General features: G+C 44.8%; 1 protein-coding gene across 1 annotated transcript in view; it reads left to right on the top strand.

Annotated features, from left to right (window-relative positions):
• Positions 1 to 20,124, top strand: part of LOC309569437 (formin-like) — a 673,199-nt gene that overhangs the window by 5,452 nt on the left and 647,623 nt on the right. Inside the window, exon 2 of the mRNA XM_082275263.1 lies at positions 17,879 to 19,731. Within this exon, the coding sequence (XP_082131389.1) occupies positions 17,997 to 19,731 (1,735 nt within the window). The 5' untranslated portion in view covers positions 17,879 to 17,996. The remainder of the gene's footprint in view (positions 1 to 17,878; positions 19,732 to 20,124) is intronic.

Genomic DNA, 20,124 nt, shown 5'->3' with positions numbered 1-20,124 from the left:
GCCCCGTTCACACAGGGGCGATCCGACTTGGGGGGGGGGCGACCTCCGAGCTCGCGGTGCGAGCAGCGCGCCACGACCTCGGAGCGGCCGGCACAGACTTAATAACATTAAAGTCTATGACGGTCGCTCCGGGTCGCCCCAAAGAAGCTCCAGACCCTTTTTCTAAGTCGGAGCGACTTGTGTCGCTCCTATTAGAACGGGTCCGCAGCTTCCCTATGGAAGGCGACCTGTGTGGCGACCAGGTCGCCTCACAGGTCGCCTTAGTGCCGGTTCACACTTATGCGATGCGGGAAGGCTGCGAATTCGCAGCCTGTTCCCGCATCGCACACGCACCCCCGGCAGTTCACACTGCCATATGCGATACGCTGGGGGTGTCAATGTAATCTTAACGACACCCCCAGTTTGATCGCATATCGCAGTGCGATCGTGCAGTTCGCACAGGATCGGATCGCACAAGTGTGAACCGCTGTGCGATCCGATCCTGATGCGGCAGCAAAAATGCCTCCTGTGCGTGTTTGCTGCGGGTGCGATGCGAATTTAGCCATACAAACTGTATGGCTAAACTCGCACCGCACAGCTGATCGCATGTAATGTCGGAGCAGTGCACTCCGACATTACATGCGAACCCCGCACACGCACAAGTGTGAACCGGGGCTCAGTGTGAACGGGGACTCGGCCTTTCCTTCTGGCAGTAATGTTTTGGCAGAAAAAAAGCTTGTAAACGTGTGTAACTTGTTTAGTCATGTTTACAGGCATCAAGTACTTGGGTGTTCATTTCATTGGGCAGAGTAATCATTTTATCTGGCTATTAAAATGGATTAGTGAAAATAAAGTGCAGCGCTGTGATAACAAAATACTCCCAACAATTCACAGTGAAGGAAAATTATAAAATATATGACAGTCTATGAATGAATAAGGTGAAAGGAGTCCATATTCAAATTCCAAACAATAAGTGCAGGTAGGATATTCCACAATACGAAAGTGAGTCGTGATAATGATGTCCCGTCACCAACACCAAATAAATTGCGCTCACCAGATGTTGTTGACCCTAAATACCTTATGGCATGAGGGTCAAAAAGAGCTGTTAGGATGAGATGGGATTCTTTGAACAGGATGAGATGGGATTCCTTGAACAATCTGCAACCACGGATGTCTCCTCAGTGTGTATCCAACAGGGAAGATGGGCACTCACAGATAACCAGACCCATGTGGAGGTAAACCAAAGGAGACAGACATAGTGTAAAACCTCAATAAATAGTTTATTTAAAAAGGGAAAAAAACACTCGCAAACATTCCAATGGTAAAAGCAGAGAGGTATGCAAGTCTGGCTGAAAAGGTACGATCCTGATTCATTTCGTCCAATAGGACTTTTTCAAAGGATATAACCAGCTGGTTATATCCTTTGAAAAAGTCCTATTGGACGAAATGCAGGGAGTTTAGAGGCAGGAAAAAAATGTCTGACACCCCTATGAGCAGCTGCAAAAGGGTCCAGTGTGCATAAGGCCTCATGTCTAAATTGAATAGAAGTCTTACATTTAGAACATCTAAAATGCTAGGGGGATATCACATCCCACAAACTTGGTTTCTAGTCCTTTGTGCTGTCACTACTTGTCCTTAGTATGGTTTAGCTGAGTAGGTCTATAAGGTAAAAAGCTCTGGATGGGTGCATAACCTGTTCTACACCTGTTTAAAAATGTATGCTTTCAGTAACCATGAGTGAGTGGTTTCAGGCATCTAGATAATGTTTTGGGTACTATAGAGCTGTTGTGTATTATCTGCACTCCCACTGCAAGAGTCAATTAAGTATATTTTGCAATTACAGCAACTCTTCATTTTACATCTGTAACCATTTATTTAAACGGTGCGGATTTCGCAAGAAATAAATTTGCACGATTCCTCTATCAACACAGTTGGTCCTGACGGGAATTCCTCCTGCCACCTGGGGTATTCTCCCATCGGGCAGGTGTGGGGGGGGGGGGGCAGCTGCCCCCTCCGGGATAGGACAGTGATTATTATCAGCGGTAATCACAAGTAAGATCCAGCAGGCTGAATGTACCCAAGTTATTGAATCAACTTGGTACTTTCAGACTGGGCCCATACACTGTTAGAATCTCGGGCAGTTCCTGCTGAACCGGTTGAGATTCGAACATTGTATGGCTGGTCTAAGGATGTCTTTTATCTCTAGGTTACTGTGTTTATGTCATAACCAGTCTGTTTTGTGAACATGCAGTGTGTCTAGTGCTTCATGTACACTTCATACTTGCCTCATTAAAGATTGATTTTAGGCCAACTATAAACATGATGAATTTTAAAAGTTGATGTGGGCACCAGATATTTTTGTTGGCACAACAGATATGAATTGAAGGGTAACAGGTCAATGGTTAGGTTTATGCTTGATTGTTTCGATTGTATGATTTTAATAGAAAACATGTACAGTGCCTTGCGAAAGTATTTGGCCCCCTTGAACTTTGCGACCTTTAGCCACATTTCAGGCTTCAAACATAAAGATATAAAACTAATTTTTTGTGAAGAATCAACAAGTGGGACACAATCGTGAAGTGGAACAAAATTTATTGGATGTTTCAAACTTTTTAAACAAAAAACTGAAAAATTGGGCGTGCAAAATTATTCAGCCCCCTTAAGTTAATACTTTTGTAGCGCCACCTTTTGCTGCGATTACAGCTGTAAGTCGCTTGGAGTATGTCTCTCTGTTTTGCACATCGAGAGACTGAAAGTTTTGCCCATTCCTCCTTGCAAAACAGCTTGAGCTCAGTGAGGTTGGATGGAGAGCATTTGTGAACAGCAGTTTTCAGTTCTTTCTACAGATTCTCGATTGGATTCAGGTCTGGACTTTGACTTGGCCATTCTAACACCTGGATATGTTTATTTGTGAACCATTCTAATTGTAGATATTGCTTTGTTTCGGATCATTGTCTTGTTGGAAGACAAACCTCCGTCCCAGTCTCAGGTCTTTTGCAGACTCCATCAGGTTTTCTTCCAGAATGGTCCTGTATTTGGCTCCATCCATCTTCCCATCAATTTTAACCATCTTCCCTGTCCCTGCTGAAGAAAAGCAGGCCCAAACCATGATGCTGCCACCACCACGTTTGACAGTGGGGATGGTGTGTTCAGGGTGATGAGCTGTGTTGCTTTTACGCCAAACATAACGTTTTGCATTGTTGCCAAAAAGTTTGATTTTTGGTTTCATCAGACCAGAGCACCTTCTTCCACATGTTTGGTGTGTCTCCCAGGTGGCTTGTGGTAAACTTTAAACTACACTTTTTATGGATATCTTTAAGAAATGGCTTTGTTCTTGCCACTCTTCCATAAAGGCCAGATTTGTGCAGTATACAACTGATTGTTGTCCTATGGACAGAGTCTCCCACCTCAGCTGTAGATCTCTGCAGTTCATCCAGAGTGATCATGGGCCTCTTGGCTGCATCTCTGATCAGTCTTCTAATTGTATGAGCTGAAAGTTTAGAGGGACGGCCAGGTCTTCGTAGATTTGCAGTGGTCTGATACTCCTTCCATTTCAATATTATCGCTTGCACAGTGCTCCTTGGGATGTTTAAAGCTTTGGAAATCTTTTTGTATCCAAATCCGGCTTTAAACTTCTCCACAACAGTATCTCGGACCTGCCTGGTGTGTTCCTTGTTCTTTATGATGTTCTCTGCGCTTTAAACGGACCTCTGAGACTATCGCAGTGCAGGTGCATTTATACGGAGACTTGATTACACACAGGTGGATTCTATTTATCATCATTAGTCATTTAGGTCAACATTGGATCATTCAGAGATCCTCACTGAACTTCTGGAGAGAGTTTGCTGCACTGAAAGTAAAGGGGCTGAATAATTTTGCACGCCCAATTTCAGTTTTTTATTTGTTAACAAAGTTTGAAATATCCAATAATTTTTGTTCCACTTCATGATTGTGTCCCACTTGTTGATTCTTCACAAAAAATTAGTTTTATATCTGTATGTTTGAAGCCCGAATTGTGGCAAAAGGTCGCAAAGTTCAAGGGGGCCGAATACTTTCGCAAGGCACTGTATGTAAATCCATTCATTAAAAGCTGGTAGCGGTCAGTGGTAGAATTTTACAGCTTTGTGTTTTTTGCCAAGTAAAAAGGTAAATGGATTGTATTATGTTCTATATATAAATGTTACATAGTTACATAGTGAGGTTGAAAAAATACATCAGTCCATCCAGTTCAACCTATGATGTGTGTGTTTGTCTACTGTTAACCACACATTGTATACCCCTTTATGTTGTGGTCTTTAAGGTGCCCATCTAATAGTTTTTTGAAACTATCAATGCTCCCTGCTGATGCAACTGTTTGCGGAAGAGAATTCCACATCCTTACTGCTCTTACAGTGAAGAACCCCCTGCGTATTTTAATGTTAAACCGCCTTTCCTCTAGTTTTAGTGAGTGGCCACGCGTCTTATTGTATTTTCTTTCTCTAAATAGGTTTTTTCATATGCTAGGGTTTCCAGTACAATATTTGTACATTGATATCATATCCCCCCTCAATCGTCTCGTCTCCAGAGAGAATAAATTCAGTGCTTGTAGTCTTTCCTCATAGCCGATGTCCTCCATTCCCCTAATTATTTTTGTTGCCCTTCTCTGGACTTTCTCCAGTTCTAGCACATCCTTCCCGAGGACCGGTGCCCAGAACTGGACAGCATACTCCAGCTGTGGCCGGACCAGAGTCTTGTGTAGTGGGAGAATAATCTCTTTATTTCTGGAGTGAATCCCCTTTTTTATACATCCCAGTATTCTGTTGGCTTTGCTTGCAGCGGCTTGGCATTGCATGCCACTGCCAAGCCTGTTGTCTACCAGTACCCCCAGGTCCTTTTCCATCCTAGACTCACCCAGAGGTTCCCCCCCCCCCAGTGAGTAGCTTGCTTTCTGGTTTCTGGTACCCAGGTGCATTACTTTACATTTTTCAACATTGAACCTCATCTGCTATGTAGTTGCACACCCCATAATTTTGTTCAGGTCCGCTTGTAAGGTTTCCACATCCTGCCCAGAAGATGGGCATGCTTAGTTTAGTATCATCCGCAAATACTGAGATTTTGCTTGATATACCCTCCTCTAGATCATTTATGAATAAATTAAACCGGATTGGCCCCAGGACAGAACCCTGGGGGACCCCGCTTTCCACAAACGCCCAATCTGAGTACTCCCCATTAATCACCACCCTTTGCAACCTCCCCTGGAGCCAGTTCTCTATCCAGGTACTCACCTTATGGTCCATACCTATCTTCCTTAGTTTGAACAGTAAGTGTTTGTGGGGAACGGTGTCAAAGGCATGAATTTTTCATGAATCCATAGTGATTACTACTAATAATACCATTTTCATTACTAAAGTCTTGTACGTGGTCCCTTAACATCCCCTCCACAATCTAGCAGACTACTGATGTTAGGCTGACCGGCCTATAGTTACCCGGGATATATCTCGGCCCCTTTTTAGATATTGGTACCACGTTGGCTTTTTTCCAATCAGCTGGCACCATACCCATCTGTAAACTATCCTTAAAGATCAAGAATAATGGTCTGGCAATCACCTGGCTGAGCTCTTTAAGAACCCTCGGGTGCAAGCCATCCGGTCCCGGTGATTTATTTAAGTTTCTCTAGTTTAGTTCCAAAGTCTATCTTCTGTTAGCCATGGCGGTATTTCCTGAGGTGTGTTGTTTAGTTTGGCCTTTTACAAGCTGGGTTAGTGTAGCCCCCCGATTCTTTTGTGAAGACTGAAGAGAAGAATTTATTTAACACTACCGCCTTTTCCTTGTCCTCTGTGGCCAAAACTCCCTTATCGTCTTTTATGGGGCCAATGTGTTCTGGCCTCGCTTTCTTACTGTTTATATACTTAAAGAATTTCTTGGGGTTCTTTTTACTCTCCTCCGCTATATGTCTCTCGTGTTCTATTTTAGCTGCCCTGATTTCGTGTTTACATTTCTTATTACTCTCTTTGTAATGCTTGAATGCTGCCAATGACCCTTCAGTCTTGTATTTTTTGAAGGCCTTTCCTTTAGCATTAATATGCATTTTTATGTTGGAGTTTAGCCACCCCGGGTTTAGTTTTGCTCTTTTAAATTTATTTCCCTCCTGGAATGCACTGGTCAATCCCTTTGTTAAGTATGCTTTTGAAGCACTCCCATTTTTCCTCCGTGTTCTTTGTTCCCAGGGTTCTATCCTATTTGATATTTTCTAGCAGTTTTGGGAAATAGGCTCTTTTGAAATTCAGTGTCATCATATTGCCCTTGTGTTTCCTATTACTGTAATTAATACTGAAACTAATTGACCTGTCAGAATTAATATTAATAATTAATAATATCTCGCTGTGCCTCCATTATGTCAGAATGTTTATACTGCTCTGAATATACAGTGTCTATTTATGGTTAATAATAAGCAAAGATCTGTGTGAAAGGAGAATCTCAACTTATTCCATAAATCTATATGTAGCGAGCTCTTTTTATTGATTAATTTCTTTTTAAAAGCATTTACCAATCTTAGTGAAAACAGTCTACAGTATGGAATATATAAAAGTTTTTTTCACGAGACATGTAATCACGATAAATTATCAAATTTAAGATGACACCAAAAAAATAACTTCACAAAAATACAAACTTCAAACAATGAATGCAATGTGATTTGTAGCTCAATAATGAAAGTGAAACTGAAACAAAGTTAAAGTGAAACGAAAGCAAGATTACCATTTCCCCAGATGTAGTAGAAACCATATTTAAGTATACTATACAATCAGACCACAATTGTCCGCGCAATGCAAAACCTGATAATCACTTCACTGCAGATGAAGTGAGAATAAGCCATGCAAAAACGGAAGACTTAAAATCGCAAATAATGCGCTTAATCTGATATTAATAAAAATGTTATAAAAACAAAAATCATCTCTTTAGAGAAAAATCTACATATGGTTTATACGGCTGGGATTGTACTCTCGTTACCCTTTAAATATGAAATGTAAAACATTTAAGGAAGTACATAAACAATATTGAATAATAATCAAATAAACAGCAAGGCATATTTACCATATTTAAAATGGCCGCTAGCTTAGAATAGTAGTTACCAGGTTCCTTAAGATGGCTGCATTTCCAAGATGGTGGCCAATTAGGGAGGAGCTTCGTTTGGCGTCCCTCAAAGGTTCAGATACATGGTGGTTTGAAAGGAAGTCTGTGTAGATGAGTCTGTGCATAGCTGTTAGTAGTGTGTATGTTGTAAGTGTGATGTATATTGGGCAAAATGTGATGTGTCATGTGTCTCTCTCATCTGGGCTTTTATATGGTATAGAACAAAGGATTATTAAAATTACCATAAGTTAAACCCAGATGGAGGAACATGATCATCATTGGTTGGAACATCTTATTCATTAACTGGTGATGTCATAGGGTGACACCTTTTGGTCAACCAGTATATTAAAATTAAATAAGATTTCTCCATTTAAGACTATTATAACACAACAAAAATTTAACCATGCTTTCATCTACTAAATGTCCATTTAATCCACCAGGTATCTGAATAAAGAATTAATCTTGGTAACACTATTCTAATATTTAATATATCTTATTTAGATATATATAGGATTTTACTTTTGAAACCTAAGACTTCAATTACTGTAGTAGTCAGCAAAAATGGCAGTTTTGCATTGCTCTTTAGTTTCAGTTTGTAGCAATATTTGCCTACAAATAAACTTCAAACCTTATTTCTCTGTCGCTCATTGACAGACGTAGTCCTCGTTGATAACAACTCGGGTTATACTGCCCTCTACAGGAGTAGGACTAGACAGGAAAGAAAACGTTCTGGCCACACCTTAGGGGCAGTCCCAGAGGGTATATCCTCTCTCTCTCTGCTACAGCAAATCAGTTTTTTTCTGTCTAGTTAGGAGTAAGGACCTAGATGCCTTGCTGGGATCTTCGGTCCTGGCAGGATTTTTTTCTTAGATTTTTTTAGACAGCTTTTTTCTCCAGTGTTCCTGTGAGATCTTCAAGCAAGAAAGCTGAAACTGGGCGACGGGCTGGATGTTAAGATCCAGTGGTCACCCCAGTTCAGCCTACGAGCGCGTGCAGGCCATAGCTCCGCACTGGGTCGGCCGCGACATAGTCCCACTGGACGGGGACTGACCCTGCGAGTTAAACGTCTCGCTTGGACGCCAATGACCAACAGAGTCACGGCGTCCGTATTGGTCGACAGCCCCCCCCACCCCGGTGGAGAGGGGTTCTGTCAGGAGTTGGCGCCCGCCTGGTTCCGGTATGGTGAGTAGAATGTTCCCCCTCTCCGGTTTGTTGGTGGACGCGGGCCCTCTCTGGGATGGTAGGTGGGTCTCCCCTCTATCCTATTACATGTCACAGATCCCCCTATTTGAGTGTGATTGTTTGTGAATAGAAACCAGGAGGCTTGGTTTGGGAGCTCACCATCTAGAGTCATTGTAAGACTGTAAAGGTGACTGAAGTCAGTGGCAGTACAAAAGGGCATTACTATTGAAGTAAAAGGTATCCCACCTGTCAGTGTGTACACAGCCTGAGTTACTGCAGTCCAGATCGCCATTCCTCCAGCAGCCCAGGGACCGCATGCGGCCCACCAGGGTCCTATACCGCCAGCCAGGTTTTTTCATCATTCAGGGTGAAGTTTGTGGGGCCAAGCTCCCGCAGGCCGCCAGGCCGAATACATACTTCCCACAGGCCACTGCTAGCCGCCGCTATCCCACACAGGCTGCCGCCATTGTTTGGTAGATCACACGAGGCCGCAATATTGGCGTAGCCTCGTGTCTCCAGCATGGCCATGTTTGAGGTGACCAAACACCTCGAGGAGCTATGGGGAGGTGCCGGAAGGCGTGTAAAGGGGCGGAGCCGCCTCCTGTAATAGACAGTGCTGGAACAGGTTGTATTGAAACTTCTGAGCATCAAGTGGTGAGCCTTGGGGTCTCTCTCTCTCGCTCTCTCTCTCTCTCTCTCTGTAGGGGTCCTAAAGCAGGTAACACTAAGGGGCACTGTGGCGCTGGGGGTCTAAAAAAAAAAAAAAAAGTTTTTTATTTTTGCAAATATATATATATTTTTTTTTTCCCAGCAAGTGCTGGAATAATCATGGACCCTGCCACACAGGTGCCCCCACCTGATCCCCTCGAGGTGGCCGCAGGACCCTCCAGTTCACAGAATTTTGATGCATTTACAGCAGTTTTGGAGTCTTTGGTATCCCGGGTGGAGATGGCCTGTCACGGACGGGGGAGAAAGCGACCCCCGCCTACCCCTATTTCATCTGATACTTCAGATTCTGAGATGGTCATTGCAGCTGCAGGTCCCTCTGCAGGGGCTGTTGTCTCAGGTAAAGTTCCCTCAGACAGTGAGGAGGACGTTCCTGCCTCCGCCATAGCACAAGAAGCAGCATTGGTGGACGCACTAGTTGTGGCGGTCCGGGAAACCTTAAGACTTGAGGTTTTACCGGCAGAGATAACCCGAGATAGAAATTCCCTTTGGTACTAGTAAGCCTACCAAGACGGCGAAGGTTTTTCCCTTACCCAAATGTTTTGGTAATAAAATCAAAGAGGAATGGGATCATCCTAAACGTACCCTTACTGTTTCCAAGCGCATTGCTAGATTGCTAGACGCTATCCGTTTGAGGAATCCCTCATTAAGAAATGGACGGTACCAACAGTGGTGGATCCACCTATTTCCAGACTGAATAAAGCCACGGTTATCCCGTTGGAGGACGCTCCGTCCTTTAACCATTTGCCTACTGTGCACTTAAACACCCTTCCCATCCAGGCCAATTTTCAGCTTTCAGCGCTCTCACACTTTGACTGACAATTGCGCGGTCATGCTACACTGTACCCATTTGAAATTTCTATCATTTTTTTCACACAAATAGAGCTTTCTTTTGGTGGTATTTAATCATCTCTGGGTTTTTTATTTTTTACAAAAAAAAATAATAAAGACAGAAAATTTTGAAAAAAAAAGTTTTTCTTATTTTCTGTGAGTAAATTTTGAAAATAAACTTTTCTCCTTCACTGAAGGGCGCTGATGAGGCGGCACTGATGGGCACTGATAGGCTGCACTGATGAGGTGGCACTTATGGGCACTGATGAGGTGGCACTGATGAGGAGGTACTAATATGCCGCAATGATGAGCACTGATAGGCGGCACTGATAGGCGGCACTGCTGGGCACTGAGAGGCGGCACTGGCGGGCGGCACTGATGGGCACTGAGGCGGCACTGATGGGCACTGGCGGATGGCACTGATGGACACTGACGGGTGGCACTGATGAGCACTGATGGGCAGCACCATCAGTGCCCACACTCAGTGCCCATAGTGCTGCCAGTCAGTGCTTAGTGCCTAGATGAGCAGGCACTGATGGGCACTGACAGGCAGCACTATGGGCACTGATTGTGGGCATTGATGGGGGACACTGATGGCGGGCGCTGTGGGCACTGATGGGGGGGCACTGTGTATGTTTTTTACCTTTTAGTAATCAGGGCACTGGGGATCAGTGCCCTGATTACATGTCTCTTTGTCCCTGGCGCTGTGCAGCTCTCCCTCCTTCCTCACACTGCAGGCTCCGTGTGAGGAAGGAGCGCCGGCGATGAGAGATGATCTCATATGTTTACATATGAGATCATCTCTCATTGGATGATCCGATCACGTGGTGAATGGCTCTGTGATTGGCCATTCACCACGATCTGTGATCGGCCGTGTCCAAGGGACACTGCCGACACAGATTCTCCCCGCTGCGCGCTCGCGGGAGCGTGTCACTGGGAGGCCGTTTTAAAAACAGCCTCCCGAAAATTCGAGTCCGCGCTGCAGCCGTATATAGGCTGTAGCGCGGATGGGAACTAGTTAAGGATACGGTGGATCGGAAAATGGAAGCGGAGTCCCGCACCATTTTTTCCCTGATAGGGTCAGCCTTTAGACCAGTGATTGTCATTGGTTTAGTTTCACAAACATTAACGGAATGGGCAAGATTGTTACGCCATGACCTAAAGGGGGAAGGTATCCCCCCAGGCAGCGTCTGATTTGATGGAGAAAATCATACAAGGACTGCAGTTCGTCTGTGACGCAGCCCTGGATGCCACCCCCTTGTTAGGGCATGCATCGATGTCAGCGGTAGTCCTCAGACGTGTGCTGTGGTTAAAGTGCTGGTCGGCGGTTCTAGGTTCCAAAAAAACCTTGGCGAATCTCCCTTTTCAGGGGAATCGCCTATTTGGGGCCACCCTAGATGAGATCATTAAGGATGTCACTGGGGGCAAGAGCACTTTTTTGCCGCAGGCTGCTAAAGCTAAAGGACCTCGTAACAAGCGTGGACCTTTCTTTGCCACTCATAAAGGGTTCGTTCGCTCCGCTGGGGCGAGCGGGAAAGGCAAAGCCCCTCTAGGAGGGTTCAAGAGGCGCTGGTCGGGCAAACAAAAGACCCACTCAGCCAAACCTGAAGTCAAGGCTAACACAGCTTGAAGGTGCGCCCCCACCCGGCTTAGGGGTGGGGGGGGACGTCTTCACCGGTGTTCAGATCTAGGACTTCCTGAATCCCAGACTAAGGGGTTCAGGAGATCATACGATCAGGATACAAGATCGAGTGTCGATCACTGCTACCGGTGCGATTCTTCCCTTCCAACATTTAGGTGCTACAGGGAGCGATAGTTCCCGTTCCCTGAACAGATCATTTTCCTTACCTTTTCCAATGATCATTCTCAGTTCCCTCCAGGAATCGGATCCGGTTGAGCAAGCGGACCAAGGAGCCTCTAGTCGGGTGACTTCAGTCTCTTATGCTCAACCAGGAGAAATCACCACTCCTGATAGGAATCAAGTTTCTGATAAATGTGTGGGAATAGAGAGCGATCAGACTTTGTCGGATTACCTGGACCAAGCAGCTCTAGGGCAGCCTGGTTCGGATCCAGTCAGACAATATCTGGGTGATGACTTAGGTCGATCACCAAGTATTTCACCATCTGTGTCTTCATCAGAGTATCCCGGAGGGGGATCTGTTGGCATATCGGCTCAACAGGAAGGCGCGGAGGTGGGCAACGCGCGCCCGCGATCCTCTAGCGGACGCAGCAGGCGCACTGAACGGCCTGTAAAGGCAGTGTCAGCTACTATATGTCTTCCCTCCTCTCAGATTGCTGCTGAGATTTCTCCGCAGGATAGAGATGGAGGGAACTCCAGTTATCCTGGAAATTCTAGGCTAGCCTCGTCAAGCCGGTCAGGCCGACTTGGACATACTTGTCGCGAACGCTCCTTGGAGACCTCCTCTCAGGGAGGATCTGCGGTCTCAAGGACCGATCTTCCATCGTGCTTTACAGTCGCTGGCTTTAACGGCCTGGCCATTGAGACCCAGGTACTGAAGGACAGAGGGCTGTCAGCTTCAGTTATTCCTACTCTAATTAAAGCAAGGAAAGCGACTTCCAGCAAAGTCTATCATCGCACATGGAAGACTTATATTGCGTGGTGTGAATCTTTGGGATTTCCCCCACGTACCTATTCGGTGACCCGAATCTTGGCTTTTCTGCAAAAGGGGGTTGAGCAGAAACTATCCTTGAGCACCATCAAGGGTCAGGTTTCAGCATTAGCAATCTTCTTTCAGAAGCCTTTGGCTACTCATTCCTTGGTGCGGAATTTCATCCAGGGGGTGCGGCACTTCCGCCAGTCCGCGCGCCCTTACCACCCTGGGATCTTAATTTGGTTTTGTCGGTTCTGCAGAAACCTCCCTTTGAAAATATCAGGGAGATTCCCTTGCTTACATTATCCCAGAAGGTGGCCTTCTTGGTGGCTATCACTTCTGCACGCAGGGTGTCAGAACGGGCTGCATTATCATGCCATTCCCCATATCTAGTGGTTCATAGGGATAAGGTAGTTCTTCATCCGAAGCCATCCTTTCTTCCTAAGGTGGTTTCAGAATTTCATCTGAATGAAGATATTGTGCTACCTTCCTTGTGTCCTCAGCCCAATCATCCTCGGGAATATGCGTTGCATTCCTTGGATGTGGTTCGGGCAATCGGGGTATACCTGAAGGCTACGGAAACGTTCCGTAAGACGGATTCACTTTTTGTGATCACGGATGGCCCCAGAAAGGGGTTGCCTGCATCTGCCGCAACTATCTCCAAATGGATCAGACAGACGGTGGTACAGGCTTATTCTATTAAGGGTCGGAATCCTCCGTTCCCTGTTAAGGCACACTCCACTCGAGCGCTCAGTACTTCCTGGGCCTACCGCCATCAGGCGTCAGTGGTCCAGGTGTGCAAGGCGGCCACCTGGTCGTCGGTACATACCTTTTAAGAAATTTTATAAAGTTGATGTGATGGCATCGGCGGATGCCTCATTTGGCCGCAAGGTTTTGCAGGCCGCAATTTGAGGAGACCGGTGGTCTACCTCGAGGGTTTTTTTCCGTTGGAATTTCAGTTGTCTCATCGTGTGATTGATGAGCCTTTAAAACTTCTAGTTGGCACCGGTTGGGCCTTCTAGATTGGATTTTGATTTCCATTTTCCCACCCCTCATTTGTGGTACTGCTTTGGGACGTCCCGAGTTGTTGTTAATCAACGAGGACTACGTCTGTCAATGAGCGACAGAGAAAAATGGATTTTTGTAAAATCTTACCGTAAAATCCTTTTCTACTAAGCTCATTGACAGACGTAGTACACGCCCCTCTGTTTTGGAGTTGGGTTGGGTTAAATTCTCTAAACACGGCTTTGTGACATAACTGATTTGCTGTAGCAGAGAGAGAGAGGATATACCCTCTGGGACTGCCCCTAAGGTCAGAACGTTTTCTTTCCTGTCTAGTCCTACTCCTGTAGAGGGCAGTATAATCCGAGTTGTTATTAATCAACGAGGACTACGTCTGTCAATGAGCTTAAGAGAAAAGGATTTTACAGTAAGATTTTACAAAAATCCATTTATTGACCCAGAGCTTACAATTCAGACTTTCTAGAGTCTAGCAAGGTCAAACTAAATTTTATGATGCTTTCTACGACTTACAATTTACAAATTTTACTGAAGCCTGTTTTGACATACAGAAATGAGTCATCAAAGTCAGTAAAGTTAGAAGTTAGCATAATATGAAACAATTGTAATATAGAACAATTTTCTACTTATCTATGTATGCTATTCATATATATTTCAGTGTTAATATTATGTTACATATAAGATTATAACATATCTGTAAGTGCTATTTTTAAATGGGTTTAAACACAGAAAACTACTGACTAATTTTATGATCCCATACAAACAGGATTACCTTGGTATAGCGTCAGCTAGTCTTTGTCTTAAAGAAAATCAACAGACTATTTATTTATTAGGTCAACACAGCCTGTTCTGTTGAAACTTTAAAACCTCTCCTGAAAAGACACATTTCGTCGAAAAGGAGGTTTGAACTTTTAGTGACCTTTAACAAAATGGACGTCACTGCTTCATTTCTATGTAGATCAAAATATGACATTTCATTTCTATTTGTTAAATTTAACGTCCCCAAATAACCCTGACAGACCTATGGTCACTGTTTCCTAAGTTGTCCCGTATTTCTATATCCGTTAACAGGTCTGTATTGTTGGTAATCAGTAGGTCAAGTACTGCATTGTTTCTTGTCGGTGCATTCACCATCTGACCCATGAAATTGTCCTGCAAAACATTTAGGAACTGCCGAGCCTTGGCTGAATGCGCGGTTCCTTCTGCCCAGTCTATATCTGGATAATTAAAGTCCCCCATTATAATGACATTTCCCATCCTTACTGCCAATCCTATGTGTAAAAGGAGGTCCGCCTCCCCCTCCTCCCTCAGGTTGGGGGGTCTATAGCATACGCCCAATAATTCTTTCCCCACAGTGCCTTCCCTTTGAAGTTCTACCCATAGGGATTCTGCCTCATCCATAGCTCCATTATTAATATCATCCCTCATATTTACCTGTATACTGTTCTTAATATACAGACATACCCCTCCCCCTTTTTTACCTTCTCTATCTCTGCGATAAAGGGAATACCCCTGAATGGTCGCCATCCAGTCATGAGAGCTGTCAAACCAAGTCTGTTATCCCCACAAAATCTAAATCCTCCTCAAACATCAGCAGCTCCAGCTCTCCCACCTTGTTAGCCAGGCTTCTGGCATTGGTATACAAGCCTCGTAATCGGTTGATCGGTTACAAATATCCTCATTTGATGTTTTTAGGCTGCTCTTGTGATTTCTCCCCATACCCCTCCGGGGTTTAGGAGCTCCAAACACCCTACCACTAATGTCCCCATTTCTGCCCTCTGGATCTTGCTTTCCACTGGCTAATTCTACATCTGTACCCTCCCCCCCCCCCCCCATCACCTAATTTAAAAGCCCTCTAACTTTTCGGCCATCTTCTCACCCAGTACGGCTGCACCCTCCCCATTTAGGTGCAATCCGTCCCTACCATAGAGCTGGTGGCCGACTGAGAAGTCGGCCCAGTTCTCCAAGAACCCGAAACCCTCCTTACTACACCAGCTCCCCAGCCACTTGTTAACTTCCCTAATCTCCCGCTGCCTCTCTGGTGTGGCTCAAGGTACAGGTAGTATTTCTGAAAATGCTACCTTGGAGGTCCTACTCCTCAACTTAGCGCCTAAGTCCCTGAAATCATTTTCTCCATCTTCCTCTGCCTATGTCATTGGTACCCACGTGTACCATGACAGCTGGGTCTTCCCCAGCCCCACCCAGTAATCTGTCCACCCGATCCACGATGTGCCGAACCCGAGTGCCCGGTAAACAGACTGTTCGGCGCACACGGTCTTTGTGACAGATTACACTGTCTGTCCTTCTAATAATTGAGTCCCCTACCACCAGCACCTGTCTTTCCTTTCCCTTTCTCCCGGCCTCACTGGAGGTGTTCTTCCCCTGGCAGCTAGGGGCGTCGCTCTGCTCCAGCAATGCTGGTCCCTGACTGGTTTTCCCAACATCACGCAATGGGGCGTATCTATTGGGGTGCTCCAGCCCAGGATCAGCCTCCTTGCCTTGTTCCCTTCTACCACCTCCTAACTGTCACCCCTCTACTCTGATGCCTGCACCTCCAATTCTCCGCCCACCTCTGTGCAGGCCCCAGCCTGCGTCTGACTGGTACGGTCCTGGCTCTCCTTCGGTATGTACATTTGGCTCAGTGTTGCCAGCTGCTTCCCTAGATTCAGGACCTGAGCTTCCAGGGAAGCAAGGTGCTTACATTTTGCGCATTTGTATTCGCCCTCGATCGCATAATCGAGGAACGCATACATATCACAAGATGTACACCGAGTCACATCTCCACACCCGCCGGGCATTGTACCTACTAATCTAATCTAATGGGGATTTAGTAATTAGTCTGTCCTGTGTGGCTGTTTCCTGACTTCCTAACTCTACCTTCTCACCCTCTGGTACTCCGCTACACTCACTTGACACTTAATCGCACAGCGCACTCTGACGCACAGCGCTCTCTGACGCACAGCGCTCTCTGACGCACAGCGCTCTCTGACGCACAGCACTCTCTGACGCACAGCACTCTCTGACGCACATCACTCCCACTCAGGCACTTAGTTACTCCCAAATGCTCAGGTAACGCTAGGTACTCGCAGATGCTCAGGTACTACTTTACACCCACAGTTTAGTCAGTCAGTTACAGTACAGCTACAGTCACAGTACAATCACAGTACAGTCAGGGCACAGCTATAGTCACAGTCCAGTCACAGTATTCTTTATGTTCAGAATTTTTTTTAAATAACACACATTATACGTGAAGTGATTTTGCACAGGGATGCCCAGATCCTCCTCTTCTCACTGCTCCTAGCCCCTACCTCCTGCCGTGTTCCCCTACAGACATGGAGCTGCATTTCGGCACTGCCCCCTATCTCTCCTGATTGGCTAACTAACTTTGATAGCTGCATGAGCCAATGGCACCGCTGCAGTGTCTCAGCTGGTTGGCTGGGGGACTTGTGGACATCGCTGGACATTGATTGGGATCAGGTAATTATTAGGGGCGCTGGGGAGGCTGCTGCACATAGGCTTTTTATCTTAATGCATTGAATGCATTAAGATGAAAAACCTTCTGCCTTTACAACTCTGTTAGGTTTATACTTCTCTTTTTTTTTTTTTTTTTATTTTTTTTTTTTTAAATGAAATATTTCTATACACTATTTTATATTTTGTGTTTTTGTTTTCCGATTTAATGATAAATCGGAAGGAAACAATTTAAATATGTGTAATTTACCCATGACCATAATAAATAAACTGCTAATAATGCTTTTATATACAGTTACTCTTCATGGATGGGGATTGCTGTACTTGCGATAGGATTTATATTTCAATGAAGCCAGTCTTGTTAGCCATGCAGTTCTACCAAACCGCAAAGCCTTGTCTGTGAGTGCTTCTGCAGCAACACGGCTTGGTCAAGATCATCGGTTTGTTGATTAGGCAGTATAAGAGCAACATCACATTGATGAGTCTTTCTACTGCTGTTTATCTTCTCTCAGCGCGTTTACCAATGGAAAATGTGCATGAAGCAGAACCAGATTGGCAGTTAACTGTTCTATAACCATTCTCAGATTTTTACAGATTGATGCAGATAATGAGCAATATGCAAGTAGAAATATAACTTTTTTTTTTTTTTTTCCTCTGATGGAAGCTTAATATTTAAATTGTTTGACATTTATCTACAGTTTGTGCAGCATTGTTCCATTGTTGCTTAAATGCATAGATGCTTAAATGCAGCAGGTATTGGTCCTAATGTAGTAAAACTTTTGGAAATCTTTTGTTTTTATACCACCAGTATTTTCCATGTAGTCTTCAATACATATGCACATAATCTAGTTTATTGCACTGATGGGGTGTGACTCATGGTTATATTTATCTGTATCTAGCATTTCATCTATCTGATTATTTTTTTTTTCCTCTTCTTGCTCTAACAGGCCAAGCTATTGTGGATCTCAGTCAGATGATTCTCAGCCTGGTTATCACATGCTCTGCCATGAAGCACAGAGAACATTAACAACATTATTTAAATTTTGAAATAATTAGAGGCGGAAAATGGAGAGTGCAAACTCTGTTCTCCAATTGCACAAGCCCATTATGGAGCTCTGTTACGTCAGATTCTATCTTCCTTCGGGTAATGTCAGGGGATTCACGTACAAACGCTGTGTAACTCGAGACAAGGCTGGAGCATGCTTTGATAACTGCATTCGAGTCAGGGAGGAGACAGAGCAGGCACAGCACAAGGATCCACCTTATGGAAGCTTTTCCGAGGCCTTAAGGAAAACTACAACAAGGGACCTGCTCACAGAGCTGTACAAGCTCACTGCTGCCAAAGACAAATTGTTGGTTGATCTCCTCCACACCATCCACAACCCAGGACTTAGAATGGGAAATCAGGATGGCAAATTCCAGGACCTGCCTGGAGCATCCCATTTTTTAGAGGACTCTTCTGTTCCTATTGATTTCCATGAGTCGTTAATGGCCTCTGTGGAAAAAAAGACTGCATCTAAAGGTAAAAAAGGACGGAGGTTCAGCCGAAGAAAAGAGAGCATAGAGGACTTTGTGAACAAGAAGATGAAGTGGAAGGGGGCCCCAGAGATGGGAATGGCACAAGGCAGAGAGAGAACGCCATCTATAAGAATTTCCTTGGCAAGTTCCATGGATGACTTGTTACGCCCAAGACTTCAGTCTCTAGAAAACAAGTGCACTTATGCTGCAAGTCTTTCAGTGAAAAATTCTCATGGTAAATGCAGTGAAAGTTCGGGGATGCTTAGTGCGGAGTCAGCAACAGGCAGTTCCCAGTCATTGTATGACAATGATGTATTTAGTGATTGTACTTTGCATCCACAGAATGGCAGTCCTATGGGGGACCTCCAGGGTGTCCTCAGAATTATGCAGGAACAACAAAATGAGCATGCAGTTCCAGAACATTTATCAAAAAGCGGTTCTATGGAACAGGATGGGAGTGATCAGTCTTCTAGTAGCAGAGAGGTCAGGACTGTTGTAGCTAAAGTGCAGACCTATAGTCCCTGTGTGCAGAAGGTGGTAACCACATACAGCTTCTCTGAGGATTCACTTAAAGATGACACAGATGAAAATGTTACAGCTATCCTGTCTGCACCACCAAATGAGTTTGTTCCCAAAGCAGATGTTCTTACACTGCCAGAGCCCATTGAGCTTCACATGGTGGGCGAGTCGAGCTGCGAGAAAAAAATGGATGTTGAAGCCATGGCAGCTCAGGAGGTTGGCCAATTAAATGGTTTTGTCAACAAAAATCTCCTGAAAGTCCTTAAAAGTGACAGTGTGGAGGAAACAGAATATTGGTTGGGGCAGCTGGATCGCAAAGGAGGGCATGGTCGTATCAGTCCCAGTCTGATGAAACAGATAAGTTCACTGGAATCACTTAGCTTACCAACAGTGACTCATCAGAATGGCAAAATTGAGAAAAGCATAAGCTCTGATGCAGACGGTGATCTACCTAGTCACTCCTCATTAAATAGTAAAGAGGCGTCTTCTGGTCAGTCTTATTTTTCGTCCCAGCTGCTGAGCCCCCAACTTCACCACAGGATTTTCCCCTTGTCAGCAAAGCGTTCCCATGAAGATCCAGGCACTTGGAGAAGGGAAATGCATTGGCCCGTGGCACGTGACTTTGATAAAGAGTCATCAGTAGAGGGTAAAATCAGAGCATCTAGCCTTTCCAACCTGGCTTCTGATGCATGTGGTAATGGCGGGCACAAGAAAAGAGAGAATGGGAAAATCTTCCCCTTGCATCCAAGTATTCCATTTTCAGGTTAGTCTCCTATCTTTTTCTATCCTTGTGGGTAGCAGAACAATAGTGATCGTACTGCAGCACTGTTCACTAGCACTGATTTGAGCGATTGGAGGAAACTGTTTTGTTATGATGTCCAATAAAGGGTAATGTGTTTTTTTCCCCGATTTAAATTATTTAGGACACTTTGCAGTAACTTTTCAACTTGGTCATGCATGTTGACATTATAAAACCTCTTTAGGCCATATTTTAATAAGGCGCAAAGTGCAGAAAAATTTACTGATCTGAGAATGGTAAAATTAATTTTAGAAGTGAGGTAAGCTAGCCAAACATTTCACAAAATTGTACGATCTGCTTTGTTTGCCGGTGATTGTGTGGAAGGTGGGACTAGCTGACTGCATATGAATTCATTGA

This window comes from Pelophylax lessonae (genome assembly GCF_965119305.1).
Source record: "Pelophylax lessonae genome assembly, chromosome: 13".
Lineage (NCBI taxonomy): Eukaryota > Metazoa > Chordata > Amphibia > Anura > Ranidae > Pelophylax > Pelophylax lessonae.
The sequence above is the reverse complement of the archived record's forward strand: the minus strand, read 5'-3'. Positions and strand labels throughout refer to the sequence as shown.